General features: G+C 41.7%; 1 protein-coding gene across 4 annotated transcripts in view; it reads left to right on the plus strand.

Moving 5' to 3' along the window:
- The window catches only part of ITPR2 (inositol 1,4,5-trisphosphate receptor type 2), a 255,174-nt gene that overhangs the window by 139,221 nt on the left and 101,180 nt on the right, over positions 1-14,773 (plus strand). For all 4 annotated transcript variants that reach the window (XR_009746719.1, XM_061472136.1, XM_061472137.1 and 1 more), the window contains one exon: positions 699-807. Coding sequence is in view for 3 of the 4 variants with exons in the window: in XM_061472136.1 (XP_061328120.1) it covers positions 699-807 (109 nt within the window). In the remaining variant the exon portion in view is untranslated. The remainder of the gene's footprint in view (positions 1-698; positions 808-14,773) is intronic.

Genomic DNA, 14,773 nt, shown 5'->3' on the forward strand with positions numbered 1-14,773 from the left:
TTCTTACGTTGTGTACCAGAACTGTACACAATACTGCAAGTGAGGTCTCACGAGAGCAGAGGGGCAGGATCACCTCCTTCGACTTGTGTTGGCTTAAGCTGACTAAAACCCAAATTTCCATCACAGTTGTAGTTGGAGTCAGAAATGTACATAGTTTTCTGGCTTGAAACAGTCTTGTAAAGTTGTTGTGCAAATGTAAACAATTTGTTGTTTCATCTGAATGTCTGCATTTCTGAATGCTTCTATGTAAGGTTTTGGGGGATCCTTTTGGCTAGATGCCATTTGCTAATTATATAATAAATATATTATAATGATGATAGCAGTGGAAGGTATAAAGGTTGTAGCTTTTAAAGTTTGCAAGATGCACGGTGAATATTGGTTACTTTTAAAGGTTAAAATAAGTTACCCTTAAAGAAACGATGAACTACCATGTTTAGACTTTAATTTGGAAGCACGCATAAAAAAATGGATGTAGAATTCTACCTTCTGCATGGGCAGTAACATAGGCACATTGATACAGAAAACTCACACCACCTTGAAAGTCCTGTTTCCTTTTTAATTACAATTTCTTTTGTCTACTTTTATTTCCTTTCCTTGATGAAAGAAATATAGTGACAGGTAACTTTTGCATAAAGAAATTGTAGTACAGCTTAGCAACAATATGCAATGCTCTTTAAGGTTTAATATTTTACTTTAAGGTTGATCAATCACACAAAGAAGCTAATGGAGAAAGAAGAAAAGCTCTGTATTAAAATTCTTCAGACATTACGAGAAATGCTTGACAAGAAAACTAACTTTGCGGAAGAGGTACTGCTACCATTTTAATATTAAATATAGAACTAATAGCATGTTATTAAAATGTTGGGTCTAGGACAGTAACAACATCTGACATGATTTCAATTTTGTACACGTTTTAAAGATAGCGTGGTGTCTTAGGAACAATGTGGTAAGGTAGAAAGTAAGATTGGAACAAAAGAAAGTGCCTTACATAGTTGTATCAGGGACTTGACAAGAGTTAAGGCAAGTAAGATGAAATTAATTAGCAGTAGTGAGTATTACTATATATAACTTTGATATATCGGATATCCTGTATTTCTGGAGACTAGTCTTCTTATGTCACATCTGACTTTACCTATCATAAAATCAATTGGAAATATAGGGACTTTTAATTGCAAATGTATGGTTTTTCCCTGCTGCCTGTGGTGCCAGACTTTTGTACTCTGTATGCCTTTTAATGCTCGTAAATGTGTGATGGGGAATATGTCATGTTTAAGCAGAGCTGCCAATTCTGGGGAGAAGTGACATACTCTGTACTCTCTAAATGTCTAATTATTTCTTGCAATCCTTTCTCTCCTCATTGCCTAGTTTCCTCTTGCAAAACCAAGTTTTTTAAATACCTCTTTCCTTTTGCCTGTGCCTTTGGATATCAGTAACTAGATTGAGAATTAAGTGTCAGCTGTCCCTTCTTTTCGAGCCTGATCTCTGTGCCTTCTGTGTGCTTTCCTCTTATCCATATTTCTGAGTATTCCCCAAATTCTGTCAGTATTATTCACTCTTAAGTATGAATCATAGGGCTATTATCTAATTTCTCAGTGCCCACATCAGCTCTGCTCTACGCAAAAACACCCAGTGCAAGCAGTGAAAACCAACCTCATCTTCACCTCCTGCTTGAAGAAAAATGTGGCAGACGAGCTTCTTTCTTTTACAGTCATAACATGTATTTCACAGGTGAAGCAGATATTATTACTCTTATTTATTATTCATATTTATTCAAATAGCTTTCTGGGTCCATAATGCCACTGTATCACATGGAAAAACTAATTTGCTTTTGTAACCTCATGCTATGATGAAATTTGCCAAACCCCTCCAAAAGAATTACATAGAATTCACCACCAGAAAGTTAATGTCAAAAAAAAGGCAATTTTTTAATGTATGACTTAAAACAAGCAAACAAGAAATTTGTCTGTTTTAATTGCTCTTTGTACCCTGTTGAGGATGCTGAGAAAGCAAGATGGAGCAAAGCCACCAGAGGGAGTGTGCCCCATTGGCATGTAAGGGCTCTTTGTCCAGCTAGCCCATCCTCTGGTTCTTAGGAGAGAACACAGGGGAAACAGAATTTCTTCCTTGTGCTTTCCCTTGAGTCCCACAGATTTTGCACTGAGGAACTTAATGAATCAGTGAGTAAACAAGCTTGTATGGTTTGCAAGTGCTTCTCCAGCATGCTGCTCTTATGAGTCATTGTTCATGGTATAGGCTTCAGAACAGTAAAAATATCACGATGAATAGCCTCTTGTGCGAGTTTCCCACTTTTTTTGAACTGTGATCACACTACCTGCAAAGTTATTTGACTATGTTATGCAGATACTAAAAAAAAATGAAGTAGTAAATACATAATGGTAATACCAGAACAAAGCTACAGAGGAACACATGACATTTTAACAGGAAGCCTGTGTTTGCTAATCACTCATCATAATGTGATAAATTTGACACAAATCATAAACCTCCAGTTTCTGCAGATCTTCCCACAGTGAGAAACAAGGAAGAAATCACGAAATAATATTTCTTCCTCTCTCTTTCTCTTTCCTTTACCTCCCACATTTGAGATCCAGGTCTGAGAACCTTGCCTTCTACTTGTCTTTCATTTGACTGCTGGAAGGTAGCCTGTTTCACTGAAGGAACAGGAGGAAAAGATAGCTGTAGGTGCTTATTTCACTGTTTTTATGTCTGTTCCTGTATCCATTGTCTCAGCTCTATTGTTGTGCTTCCCCTTGCTGGGTGGATGTTCCAGGGCTGCTTGTGTTCTCCTAGGTCCATCCTCTGTTGCCCTTGCAGTCAGTGGCAGTGCTTGCTTGTGTGTTGTTTTGCTTAGTGCTGCACCCTCTAATGGTGTTAGCAATCAAAGTTTAATTTCAGAAGCTTGATTTAAGGTATATAAATGACACATAAAGCCTCTTGATCATTGATTGGCTTTCATAAGTAATTGTGGATGATTATTACGATCTCCCAGGAGTTCTGCGTTAAGTCCTAGTTTTATTTGTATTGATTAGGTAACTAACTGGAACGAAACTAGTTCCACAGCCAGTCTCTTACAAAAGGCTCTTCCAGAACAGTGTTATAACATGTGGGTAAATCAGTGCATGGAGGAAGGCAACACTGCCTCTGTGCAGACAGTCACTGTTGTATTTTACAAAACCAGAAGGATCTTGGTCTAGAATTTTGTGTTTAGGCAATTCCGTTTTATTCTTCACCATAGTGCTTGATTTCAGTTTAATTGCTGTGTGAATGCTGCCTCTAGTCATACTTACATGTATCAGTGGAATCTTAGTAATACTTCCAAAAGCACCTGAGACATAGAGACCACAGATGCATGTTCACTTTGCAAATGACTGGAGCAGTTTAAAACCATAGCATTAGCTTGCTGCCTTGCTGAAAGTGACTGTCTCTACAACAGAGCTGATGGTCCAAAAAGGGTGAGTCCTCTCAGCTGCTTCAGGTAGGGTTCAGAAGCTTAAATTGAACCCCCCTTCCTCAGTGAATTGAAGTCGTTGAACTCCTTACCAAAGTGTACTCACACAGCAACTTCTTAACCCACTTCAGCTGCTGGCATGTCAGTGCCTTGGACATGGTCATCCTTCAGAATCCCCAACTGTCCCTAAGTGAGGTCAGCATCTCTGGGGGAAAAATCTCTGATAAAGCGTGTATATGTTGGCTGGTCAGTGCTAATGGATGACAGTGCATTACAGAATATGGCAGTATACCCTGCCAACTGGTAGATCCTAAGGGAAGCACTATTATAAATAGATTGAACCTTTCAGTAAGGGTTACTTGTGCTGCAGAACACAGACTTCATACTCTTTTTTTTCCTGCTTTAGGTGTTGAACTACAGTATAAATAATTGAAAACTATGTTTCTAAATGTCAGTAGAACAAAAACTCTGTATGCGGCTTAATTGTCAGAAATAAGTAGTTGTGGTTTTTTTGCCTTTCTTCGGAAAACTCATGAAAAATGTTGTCTTGCTCTTATATGTTTGTACTAGCTTTGTGATTTAAAGTCACAGAAATAGCTTTGTAGCCTTTTGTTTTGCAGTGTTAAATGTTATCTTCATTCTACTTTAGATACGAAATGTAAGCTCTCCTTGTTTTCAGCAACAGCACCAAATATACATGTGAAAAAAAATAGTACAGCTTTGTTATAAATACAAATATATTTTATTCCAGTCCCTGATATGGCCACTTGGTCATTTTGTGCCAGAAGACCTGAGTCTTTTTATGTTGAGCTACTGACAAAACTCCAGCAAGTTTGTCAAAAGCTTTAGTCCCAGCTCATGAATGTATTGATATCTACCAGTCAAGCTGAAACCACTGGGAGATGCAGGTCTTTTTCTGCTGGGAAAAATGGTCTCAGTTTGTCTCAGGAGATGTTGCTGGGAAAACTGACAGTGTCCCACCATCACTGATCTTTGAATCAAAGAGATTCTCAATTTAAACTGTATTCTATTGCTTCATCTTTTCAAGATGATTTTACTTATTTGCATCTCTGAATTAGGCAGAATTCAGATAAACAACATATGCAGGTAAAAATAAGAGAAAAAATAGAGTCATTCCAAATATGTGGGGCTTGCCAAATGTATTATACTATAAAACGATGCTTATTTTAAGATGGGAGAAAGAACAGGATCCAAAATTCCTTAATTTGTGTTACTGTTCACATTTTGGATTAGTGGTGCTGCAGGTATTCTTAGGAGTTACATTAATTTTTTCACTACTTCTGCTATCTGCTTTACTTGTGCTCATTTATAAAAATACCTATGCACTAGCCTGTTTTTTCCTGTTGTCAATATGCCATTCTCCTCACTAAGCACAGCGTGGCTGTAAGGTAATAAGGGGTTAGAAATACTATAGGAGAATGTTCAAGCTTGGTGCTCTTTATGTTGATTTTTTTTTTTTTAAATCACTCATTGATTTTAGCTGGGAAATGACATTTTTGCAGTATCCTGCATTAAAAACTCTCTCCTTAGGAAAGCAGCCATAACTGGGGGGGCTGGAGGTGCAGGGAAGAAGAATGCTTGGTTGCCTCTAACAGTGCCAGGCTGGTTGCTGTGACCAGTATGTACTTCTGGTACAGTCAGGAAGCTGCTGTTGTGGCTTTGTCATGACAGTTAAATGATGAAGTACGGCAGAAAGTTCAAACACAAGTGGGACAAACCCCTTCATCTGTGTGATGTTTTACATGAAGGCGGTGGTCTGTTATAGAACTGAAGCCTGTACTGGTTCATTGCGGTGGAGGATTCAAGCTTTGCTATTGCTGTGAATCCTCCAAGCTAGTAATTGCAGCAGCAGGAGCATCAGAGCTTTCAGATATGCAAGACTAAACACTAAATGCGGTCAGACCTTAAAGTGTGGCAATTTCTCATTAGACCTATATGCTGACATTTTACAAGCTAAAGAAAAAAAAACCTGCAGAGAAAAAAAATAGTGCAGTTTCACTTTTACCCCCTCTAAGCTTCAAGCTGGAATAATTAAGCAGAGATAGTACAAGGCATGCAATACTGTTGTTGTACTAGCTAGCTGTTGTTAGCCATAGTACTGAGTGCCACTATGGTATGCTTGCTGCATGTTTCAGGTGCTTTGACACCAGGTACACTGGTGGTTATCAACTAGACTATTCTGAAGCAGCATCTCTCATCTTATTCTTCCTGTAGTGTGTATTGTTCTGGACTAAACAGTACTGCTGTATGCAGTGGGGGACATTATCCAGGTATTCTGCTGGGCTTCCAATCACGTAAATTTATAGAGTGATCTGTTTTGTTGCTAGTGCAAATACCTGTAAGTACCTGGTATATGAAAACGTGACTTCTTTTTAAGGGGAAATTATTTTTTGTAAGTAACAGGCCCCAGAGATTTGTTCCAGCTTTGGGCAGTCATCTGCTCGTGTTCAGAGCCTGTTCAAAGCCACTTTACTTGGCCAAGTTGTGAGGTGCTTATAGTGGCCTGTGTCAGGAACAGTTTCAGGCAAAGTGCATTGCTCCTATTGATTTGGACAAGAACTTTAAACTGAAAATTATATATCAAGGACAGGTTGGAGACAGCACTTCTGACCTCTTATAAAGTGTAATGTTCTGATCTAATGAAAGGCAGGATCACTTTAATCTACTTTAGTGGGAGTGAAGCACATGCGTAAGTCATTTGCAGGGCTGTGTACATTCATGATTTTGCCCTCTCTTTTATATGCATAATTGTTAACTGTCATTGTGACCCAAATATATAATCTCTAAAGATTTAAAGGTACTTTTAGCTCAGGTAATATCTGAGTGAGCAATAGTGTTCACTGCTCACTTGTACTTAGTCACCTTTGTTTCAAAACCTTGGTTATTGTTTGTTTGTTCTTCAAGTCACAAACAAATATAGTGGCAGGATGCCAAGGCTGAAAAAAAACACATGGTTGTAAACACATTTCTTCTGAAAGACTGGAGCCTCTCAGCAGCTCATATTTATCAAATTTTAAGAATATGGTATGTTGTTATCCAATTTTGTTTCAGAAATATTAAACCCTAAATCCTGACTGATAAATTGTTTTGGAATTTGTATCATCTGCCCTTTTCACATATATCATCTTTCTTCTAAAGGAGCATCTGATACTGTAAAATATTTTTCCTGTAGATACTGATTTAGACAGCATCAGCCAAAACAATAACAAACTGTAGTAGCTTGTTCCTTACTCTGAACATCAGATGACCCACTTCTGCTCTGGAATTTCCCCTTTACAGAGTGTATGTGACATAAAGATGCTTCTTGGTTTTCCCTTATTTTTTTCATATTAATTCCTTTCTATGGATCTTGACCAGCAAACCAGCAAGGAGATCTTAACTTCCTGCAAACTGGCATTCTCTATAGATATTACTTTTAGTCAAAAGCAAATAGAAAACAGTGCAGGGGAAGAAAGCTGTTTAACAAATAAAACCTTCAGAGCTCTGAATATAATTTATTTTACTTCACTCAGGTACAAAATCCATGGAACTGATCAGGATCCTTTATGTAAACGACAACAGTTAAATTTTATTTTTGTTACTGGTTTGAATACAGGAGGGATGGATTTCACTAAAGACTTCAGTTCATCTAGAAGTTAAATTCCATGCTCACTATAGCTATTTGAATCAAAGTCTACATCATGAAGGCATCGCGAACAAGGTTTTCTTTCTGTTTTAAATAATAAGTAAAGCAGTCAAGATTTTTAGGAATTTTGTAGAAAGTTCTAGCAGATTCTGGATTGGCAAGGAGTTAGTGAATGACCAAAGGTACGTTGTAGGTTAATATGTAAAGTGAGTCAGCAGTTTTGTCATACAGTTCACATTTCCAGGTGTGTGGAGTTTTGTGTGAGGGTATACTCGTATGCATAAATATAAATACTTAGTTTAGATTATTTATTCGTATTCCATCTCTTTTTAATGAGCAGCATATTACCTCTACGGTGGAGTCATATTAGACAACAAATATTTGAATGTGCATTCTGTGTCTTACCATATTGCTTTGTTTTTAACAGAGTAGATGTTCTTGCTTAGAATATAAAGTGTCTGATATGCATTAATGCTCTGAGTTAACATGAGGAAAAACATAATTCCCATGGCCACCCTAATTTTAGTGATTGGTGTTTATTTAAAGTGTCCAGTTGACATCCCAGGAGGCCTGTGTCTGTGCTTGTTCACAGAGCAAGAGCAATTCATATAGGGGCAACAGGGGTTTTCACACCCTGCATCTATGTCTGATGCTCGGAGGAGTTACACTGAGATGCAAGGGGGAGTTCAAAGGATCATGTGAATGATGACTATGGGGAGACAAACAAATTGCAGGCATCCTGAATTTTGGGATAGTTGATGTTTTTCTTGGGAGAATAAAACTGCTTAAACCTTTTTCCTGACTCTAAGCCTGGAAGGTGTTTCTCCCCCCACACCTCCCGCTGCCTTTTAAGTTTTAATTGCTATACAGAATGTGTAGGTTCCTGAGCAGTTACTCTGCTGGGTAAGATTTACCATTTTCACTGGTGAGCACAGAGCAGTGCTGCAGTATCGCAGAGGCCACTGTGTGGCAACTGTAGACTTTTTAAAATTGTCTCCTGTCTGTGGGAGCGGGTCAGCTGCTGCTGTTTCTGCACAGCTGAATTCCCACAGCAGTCAAATGTCTGCAGTCATGGAGGGGGCGAGAGAAAATGTCTCCTTTGGTTTTGAATTTCCTTGGGAGGGGAGAAAGGTTCTTTTGTTTTCTGGGGTGGTTTGGTTTGTTTGGCTTTTTTTGTTGTTGACTGCCACAAATTTGCTGTTGCTTTATTTAATATGTTTGAGCAACAACCCTGTTTGTACTTTGCAGTTGCACCAGAGATAGCAGTGAGCAGAATTCAATGAATTGTATTAAGGATGGCAAATGAATATTTATGATAGACCTAGGGAGCCAGTAATAAAAATGAAATCGGCATGATGCCACTGGATTCAAATCTTTGATCTCTGTTTTAAGAGAAAATACAATAAAGCAGGGGATAATGGACTCATTATAATGGAATGGTTAGTTATGGTTAGTTAGGGCAGTGTGAATAGGTGGCATTACATAAGCTGCTTTAGTCCCAGATTTATGATTCAGAAATGTGGTTCAGAAACTGAGTTTCTACAGAAAACCTCAGTTTATTATATTGTTTTGGTTTAGTCAGTCCAAACACAAAGCACTACAGATATATCTCTTTCAGCTATCAGGACGGGCTATACTCTTGCCTTACTAGGGGAAGCAAAACCAGTAATAACCAGAAGTAAGACCTCTCTGCTCAACCTTTTGTATTTCTGCTCCTCATCTGTCACCCTGCAAGCAGGTTGGGATGGCTGAGCATTGCAGGAAGGTGGAAACCAGGCTGTCTTGCCAGATACCAGATGTAAAGGGACACTTGGGGTCATCAGCAGAGAGGGGAAGGCTCTCAGTTTAGCATTACCCAGGATGATGCAAGGGTTGTGCTAGAGATGTATGCCCCAGCTGGAGCCACCTACCTCCATCAGGAGAAGGGAGAAACTACTGCAGTGTGCTGAAACAGCTTTGGGGGGAAGCATAATGAAGAAGATGGTATTTGACAGGGATGGGAATCGGGAATGAGTGAGCTATTTTTCTTTCTAATGGTTGTAATTACTTGCTTAACACCCCTGCCACACTAAGCAAGACGCAGAGGAGGGCTGATTCCAGGCCATAGATGAAAGCTGATCTTGAAGTCTCTGTCTAGCCAGACATGAGAAAGAAATGGAAACTCGCTGTTTTCTGTTTTTTCATACTGATGTAATTTCTAAGGGACTTCATCACTAATGACATCTGGCAAGGGATTAGTCCGTAATGTGGTCCATCTTCCTCTTTTCCCCATTTTCAAGAAAAAGAAAGTATATGCTATATTGAATTTTGGAAAACAGCTATTAAGCAACCACAGTAACTGCTTCTGATAGGATTTTTTTTTTTGTCTGATGAGGATTTTACCCAGCATGTTTGGCCTTGGAGGAGCGCCTGGATGGTATTGCCAGCTGGAATTGTCAGAGCTGCTTTGTCTTCTGTCCCAGCAAAACAGAAGCCTGGCGGGCAGTCACTCTCGCTCTTATTTCATATGCCTGCTTAGTCAGAGTTGCCAACCCCAAGCACTGAAAACCCTTAGTCAGGCCACAAACAAATCACGAGATTTGGCTTGAAAATCATGAGATTTTTTAATTACAAGTAGTTTATTTGGGATGTCTTTGAGTATTTAGAGTGTCTGTTCTTCCAATTTTATTGTACAAATCCCTGAGGTTGAAATATGTTTTACTGAATAATGCATGTGTTTGTTTACTGAAATGAAAGCCATGTTCATTTATGGTTACCTGACCACTGGAGTTCGCAGGGAAAAGACCAGAATATATAAATGATACGCACTGACCAGGCTGCTTAATGAGGGGCCTGTTCTGGACTTGGTGATTGCCCTGAGGATTATGGGCTTAATTGTCTTTGTGTCACTTTGACCCCTAGGCTCTTTGCTGAGAGCTTTTTTGTTGGGCAGAGTCTGAAAGTGTTCTTTCAGTTTATGGCAATGAACACTTTGTGCAGGTTGTGCCTTGTTTACCTTGCAACAGCTTTTCATAGGCAGCAGTGGCACCTTGCCAGTGAAAAGCCTGATTAATCCGTTTTCTTCCCACTGCAGTTTCACCATCGCTTGGGTCTTGCTCAGAGCACACACGTGCAAATGCTTTCTGCTGTACACAGTCACGAGCATAATGTGCTGACACGGCATGGATGTCAGTGAGAGGCAGTGCTGGCGCTAAGCTGGCTGAGCTGTGAGACAAGGAAACGTGCTCTGAAGGTTTAGACTAGAGTTGGTAACTCCAGATGCAGAACTGTCATTTGGGGTTCGGGAGAGTACCTCATCATACTGAAAATTCCTCTTGGCAGAGCTGTCCAAAGCATTTTGTCCCCAAGTACTGAGCAGTTACATTAGCAATGTCTCCTTATATTCTTTTTCCTGAAAGCTTTTTATTCACACACATATTTTTATTTTTTTTTTAACTACCTTCCTTCTCTTTCCTTCAGAAAGTTTATTTATTTTTTTTACTCCTTAGTTGTATACGGTAACATTTGTGTCCCATTAGCCCCACATCCAGTAGAGCTGGATGCCAACTGCAAAAGAAATTTCGATCACCTTGACTCTCAGGTCTTAAGGCATGAAGACTTCTTACTGACTCCAGGGGAACAACACGTTTTGCTTAAACCAGGTGTTTTCTCAGCTAAGACTAGATAGAGGCTCTCAGTTCTAGGGTTCCTCCCCCAAGCCTGTCTATTGGGTGCAGTTTAGCTCTCTAGGAAATCAAAGTCTTCTAAATATACAAATTTCTCTCTAAAAATGAAAATCTCTGCATTTAAACAGAAACTGGAAGTCCTGCATGCTGTTGGGAAGTTCTTCCTCTCTTACTAGTCAGTGTAGATTTTTCAAAGGGGCTAGAAAAGTTGCTGGAGCATCAGCTATGCAGCCAGAGTTCCTTTGATTTTGCAGAGACTTTTTGTAAGGCAGAGGAAATAAGAGTGGTAATTCACAGCTAGCAATAAAGTGGGTGATGGTCAGTAAATATATCCTGGATGGCACAGAGGATTGTTCTGGTTATATGTCACAGTCTTTATTAAATTTGTCCTGGTTGTTGCTAGCATTTTGTTCATGTAGTCTTTTAATTCTCACAATAAAGCCGACCATAAGGACCTAGAAGGGGGCTTTTGAAAAATGGAAGTTGAACAGTTTAAGCTGTCCTTTTCTTATTTTTCTTCACATTTAAGTATTCTTATAGTGAATAACATCATGCATGAGAAAAAAAATCAGATTTTATCATTTGAGTTTGGATTTTTGTTCTGGTGCTGTGTGTGGAAATATTTGCATGAAGAAAAAAAAAAAAGAAAAGAAAAACGCCAAACCCAAAACTCAGCCACAGCAACAAGTTTAAGAGATTACTTTGGGCTGTGGTGTGCTTAGTCAGAATCGACTAATTCGTATTGCAGAATTCTGGGCAGCGTGCTACCTATTTCTGCCTGTGTGTGCAAATAACCTGCTATGCCACTCAGCCAAAGGAAAGGGAGTCAAATGAGAGCAGTTCTGGCTGCATTTGAGCATGCTGAGGACGTGTGTTGAGCTAGGATTAAGCAGTGGCAGATGAACTGGCTCCTTCTGGAGCCCTACCTGATGCTCCGCGAGGCTGGTTAGAAGGGTTTGCTCTCCAGAGTGTGGGTTACAGACAGTCACTTGACTTAAATGAAGCTATTTATAGAAACAGATTATTTCCATACCTATAGTACTGAAAAAGGTTGTTTTAACTCTCTTATGCAAAGGTTGTTTTAACTCTCTTATGCAAATTCTAGCATACCAGGTAATCTAAATACAGGTCTCTTACTTCCTTTCAAAACCAAAACAAATGGGAACTCAACTAGTTGATATATGCTTTAATTCAACATGTACTTAACCTACATTTTAAACTCTAAACAATTTAAAACTGGAAGAAACAATACTCTTGATTTTTTAGCCATCTCTATCTTTCCTATTTTTGCACATACTTTTTCTCTGTGTTTTGTTCTGATTTTTAGCTGAAGGAAGACTTTATTTGGGAGCAGGAAAGGAAGTGTTGCTGGGATGTTTTCTTGTGAACTAGCCAACAGTTTATGGCTTCTGTGTCTTAAGTTCAGTACTTTGATCACTATCTGTCTTTTTTTGCTGCTAAGCCCTTCGAAATGTGATTTTACTATTGAGCCAGCTGGGGCTCTGCCCCACGTGAGAACCGTGAGGTAATAAAATCAGAGTCAATAAAAAGTGTTTTCTCAAGCCTTCTGCACAATTCTGAACTATTAATTTCCCACTGCAGCTCTGCCAGCTGAAAAGTAGCTGGACTACGCCATGCACGTACATCTCCATCTTCCAGCAGGGGCCTCCAAAGCCATGGGAGGTGGCAAACCAGCCGCTGGGCAGCTGCAGCAGTGCACAAAGGGGCTCTTTCAGACACGTTCTTGCCAGAAGAGCACATGTGCAGCTAAAACAAGTTACAGTGCCCATCTGACTTGAGCAAGAGCCACTCTGGGGAAACGGTCTTATTTTTTTTTCCTGATATTGGTCAATAGATATGTTGCCCTAAAGCTTGGTTTTGACTTGATGAACAGCGTGTTTGGGCCCAGGACTTGGTTCATTCCAGATTCTTTTGCTGTGAGAAGGGTTGCTGAAGGACAAGGGAAGGGAATTGAGCTCCCGTCTAAGGGACTACCCAAATACAGCATTGCTTCTTACCCCAAGTCTGCTGTGCAGTAATGTACCATCACTGTGGATCACTGTCAGTGCAGCAGTAGGTACTTTTAAGTACCACAAGCTAACTCCTGTTTTGGGCTTCTCTCCAGAGGACTGAATGACTCACCTTCAGAGAAGGTCTCTCTGAAAGTGGAAGCAGGGCTTTGAGTATGACAGTGCAGAATGTAATGGTTGGCAGGGCACCCATCTTATCCTCCTTAAATCAAGCAAACGGTGTGCTCCTGAGCTTTGTGAATGAGCGATTTGTTGGGGGAAAAAAAAAAAAAAGCATGAAGTCTTAACAAAACGGTGATTTAGTAAGCTTGGCTTTGGATTATCTACATAAATTCTTGTTCTGAAGCTGGCTTCTATTGGAAAAAAACATGCTTTTTAAACGTTGCTGAAAAGCTGGCATACATGAGAAGAGTTGCTTCGTGAGTCGTACAGACTTTGGAGACTCTTCCTGTTGTGTTGGCCAACTTGACTTACAATGCCCCTTCTCCTGAAGGAAGAATCCTGTGTCAAGGTGGCTCTGAAAACCTGCAACCCAAGAAGGTGATCCAAAAAAAAGACAAAGCAGAGGGACTTCTATACAGTACCCTCCCCTACAAAACTGCCTGTGGCATACAGGCACTGATGCTGACCCCAGTGTAAGTGGGGTGGATAGCAGGTTCCGCGCCAGTGAGCTGGATGTTGGTGTAAGACTGGTACAACCTGGGATGTGCGTTAACCCTGCGCTCCTCCCAGCACTCACTCTGCTGTGATCTATGGCTGTCAGGTTTAGCGATGCAGACCTGCAGGTGGTGGCACCGGCGGGAGCCCGCTTGCCTAAGCTCGAGCTAGCCCTTGTCTTTTGACATGGGGAGGAGCATGTTTTATCCCCAGCAGCTAATTCATATATCCATTATTAAACACTTCCTGCCTTGTATGTGGAAAATCCCTCCAGTTGTGATACCTGGTGTCATAAGCATGCATGAAGCAGAAGAGTGCTGTTGCCCAGACCTGGCTGCTGTTCAGGATGAAAACCGGGCACGGTGGCGAGCACATGGAAAAGCAGCGACCTGGCCTCTTCCCGCTCCGCAGCGTGGGTGCAGGAGTGGCTGTCAGCCGGGTCCCAGACCTCTGCACCGATGCTGCGGCAAGCGGGAGGTCGCCTGAGGTGTGTGTGGGTGGTTGCCGGAGCTGCGCTGCGGGCTGCGTTCCCCGGGAGGTGGCCGGCGGGAGGGGGCGAATACAACCCGCAGGGTTTAGCCTTTAATATCCTCCGTCCCCTCGCCTGTGGCTGGCGAATGGCTGAACGAACCGTTGCGACTGGCCGGGGAACGCTCCTGTTCCCCCTTCCTTGCCAACGACACCCCCAAAGCATTGAGAGCCCTCTGAGGCGAGGGCGCGGGGTCCCCCTCTCCCCCCCCCCCTCCACGCCGTTATGTAACGCCCGCAGTGTCTGGCAGCGCGCGCGCCGGCGGGGGCGCGTCACGTGTCCCGCGATGCTCCGGGCTCTGGAATTCAATTAGGTGCCTGCGAGCGGCCGTGGGCCCGCACGGAGATAAGCCGCGGACGGGAGGGCACCGAGCAGCGACCGGGCTCATTAGCCGTGGCGCACGGGGTGAATACACGGCTCCCGTAGTTCCGGCGGGGACGTTTTGCACCGCGCATCCGCCGAGAGAGGAGTCTGGAGCCGGGCGTTATGTAACGCGACTGGAGCAGCCACACCACCACCACCACAGCGGCGGCTACAGGGGGCCGCAGACAACAGCCTCACCTCCCGTGCCCTCCGGTTGCCAAAACAGCGTTTTCTTGCTGCCTGGCGCAGGGCGTTGGGCATCATTCGGTCTGCCGTTGCCTCTCGGCGCGGTGTGGGGGTGATTGACAGGTTAATCGTCACGAGGCTGGCAGTTTTGGCAGAGGATGCTGGTTTGCAGACCCTGAGGTTTGTGCAGGCAGGTGGCCTGTTAGAGCTTCCTGTAGCTTACTTTACACG

Source organism: Pezoporus flaviventris, unplaced genomic scaffold (assembly GCF_033815535.1).
Source record: "Pezoporus flaviventris isolate CSIRO_AGI_PZ_B2104156 unplaced genomic scaffold, CSIRO_AGI_Pfla_v1 ptg000070l, whole genome shotgun sequence".
Lineage (NCBI taxonomy): Eukaryota > Metazoa > Chordata > Aves > Psittaciformes > Psittacidae > Pezoporus > Pezoporus flaviventris.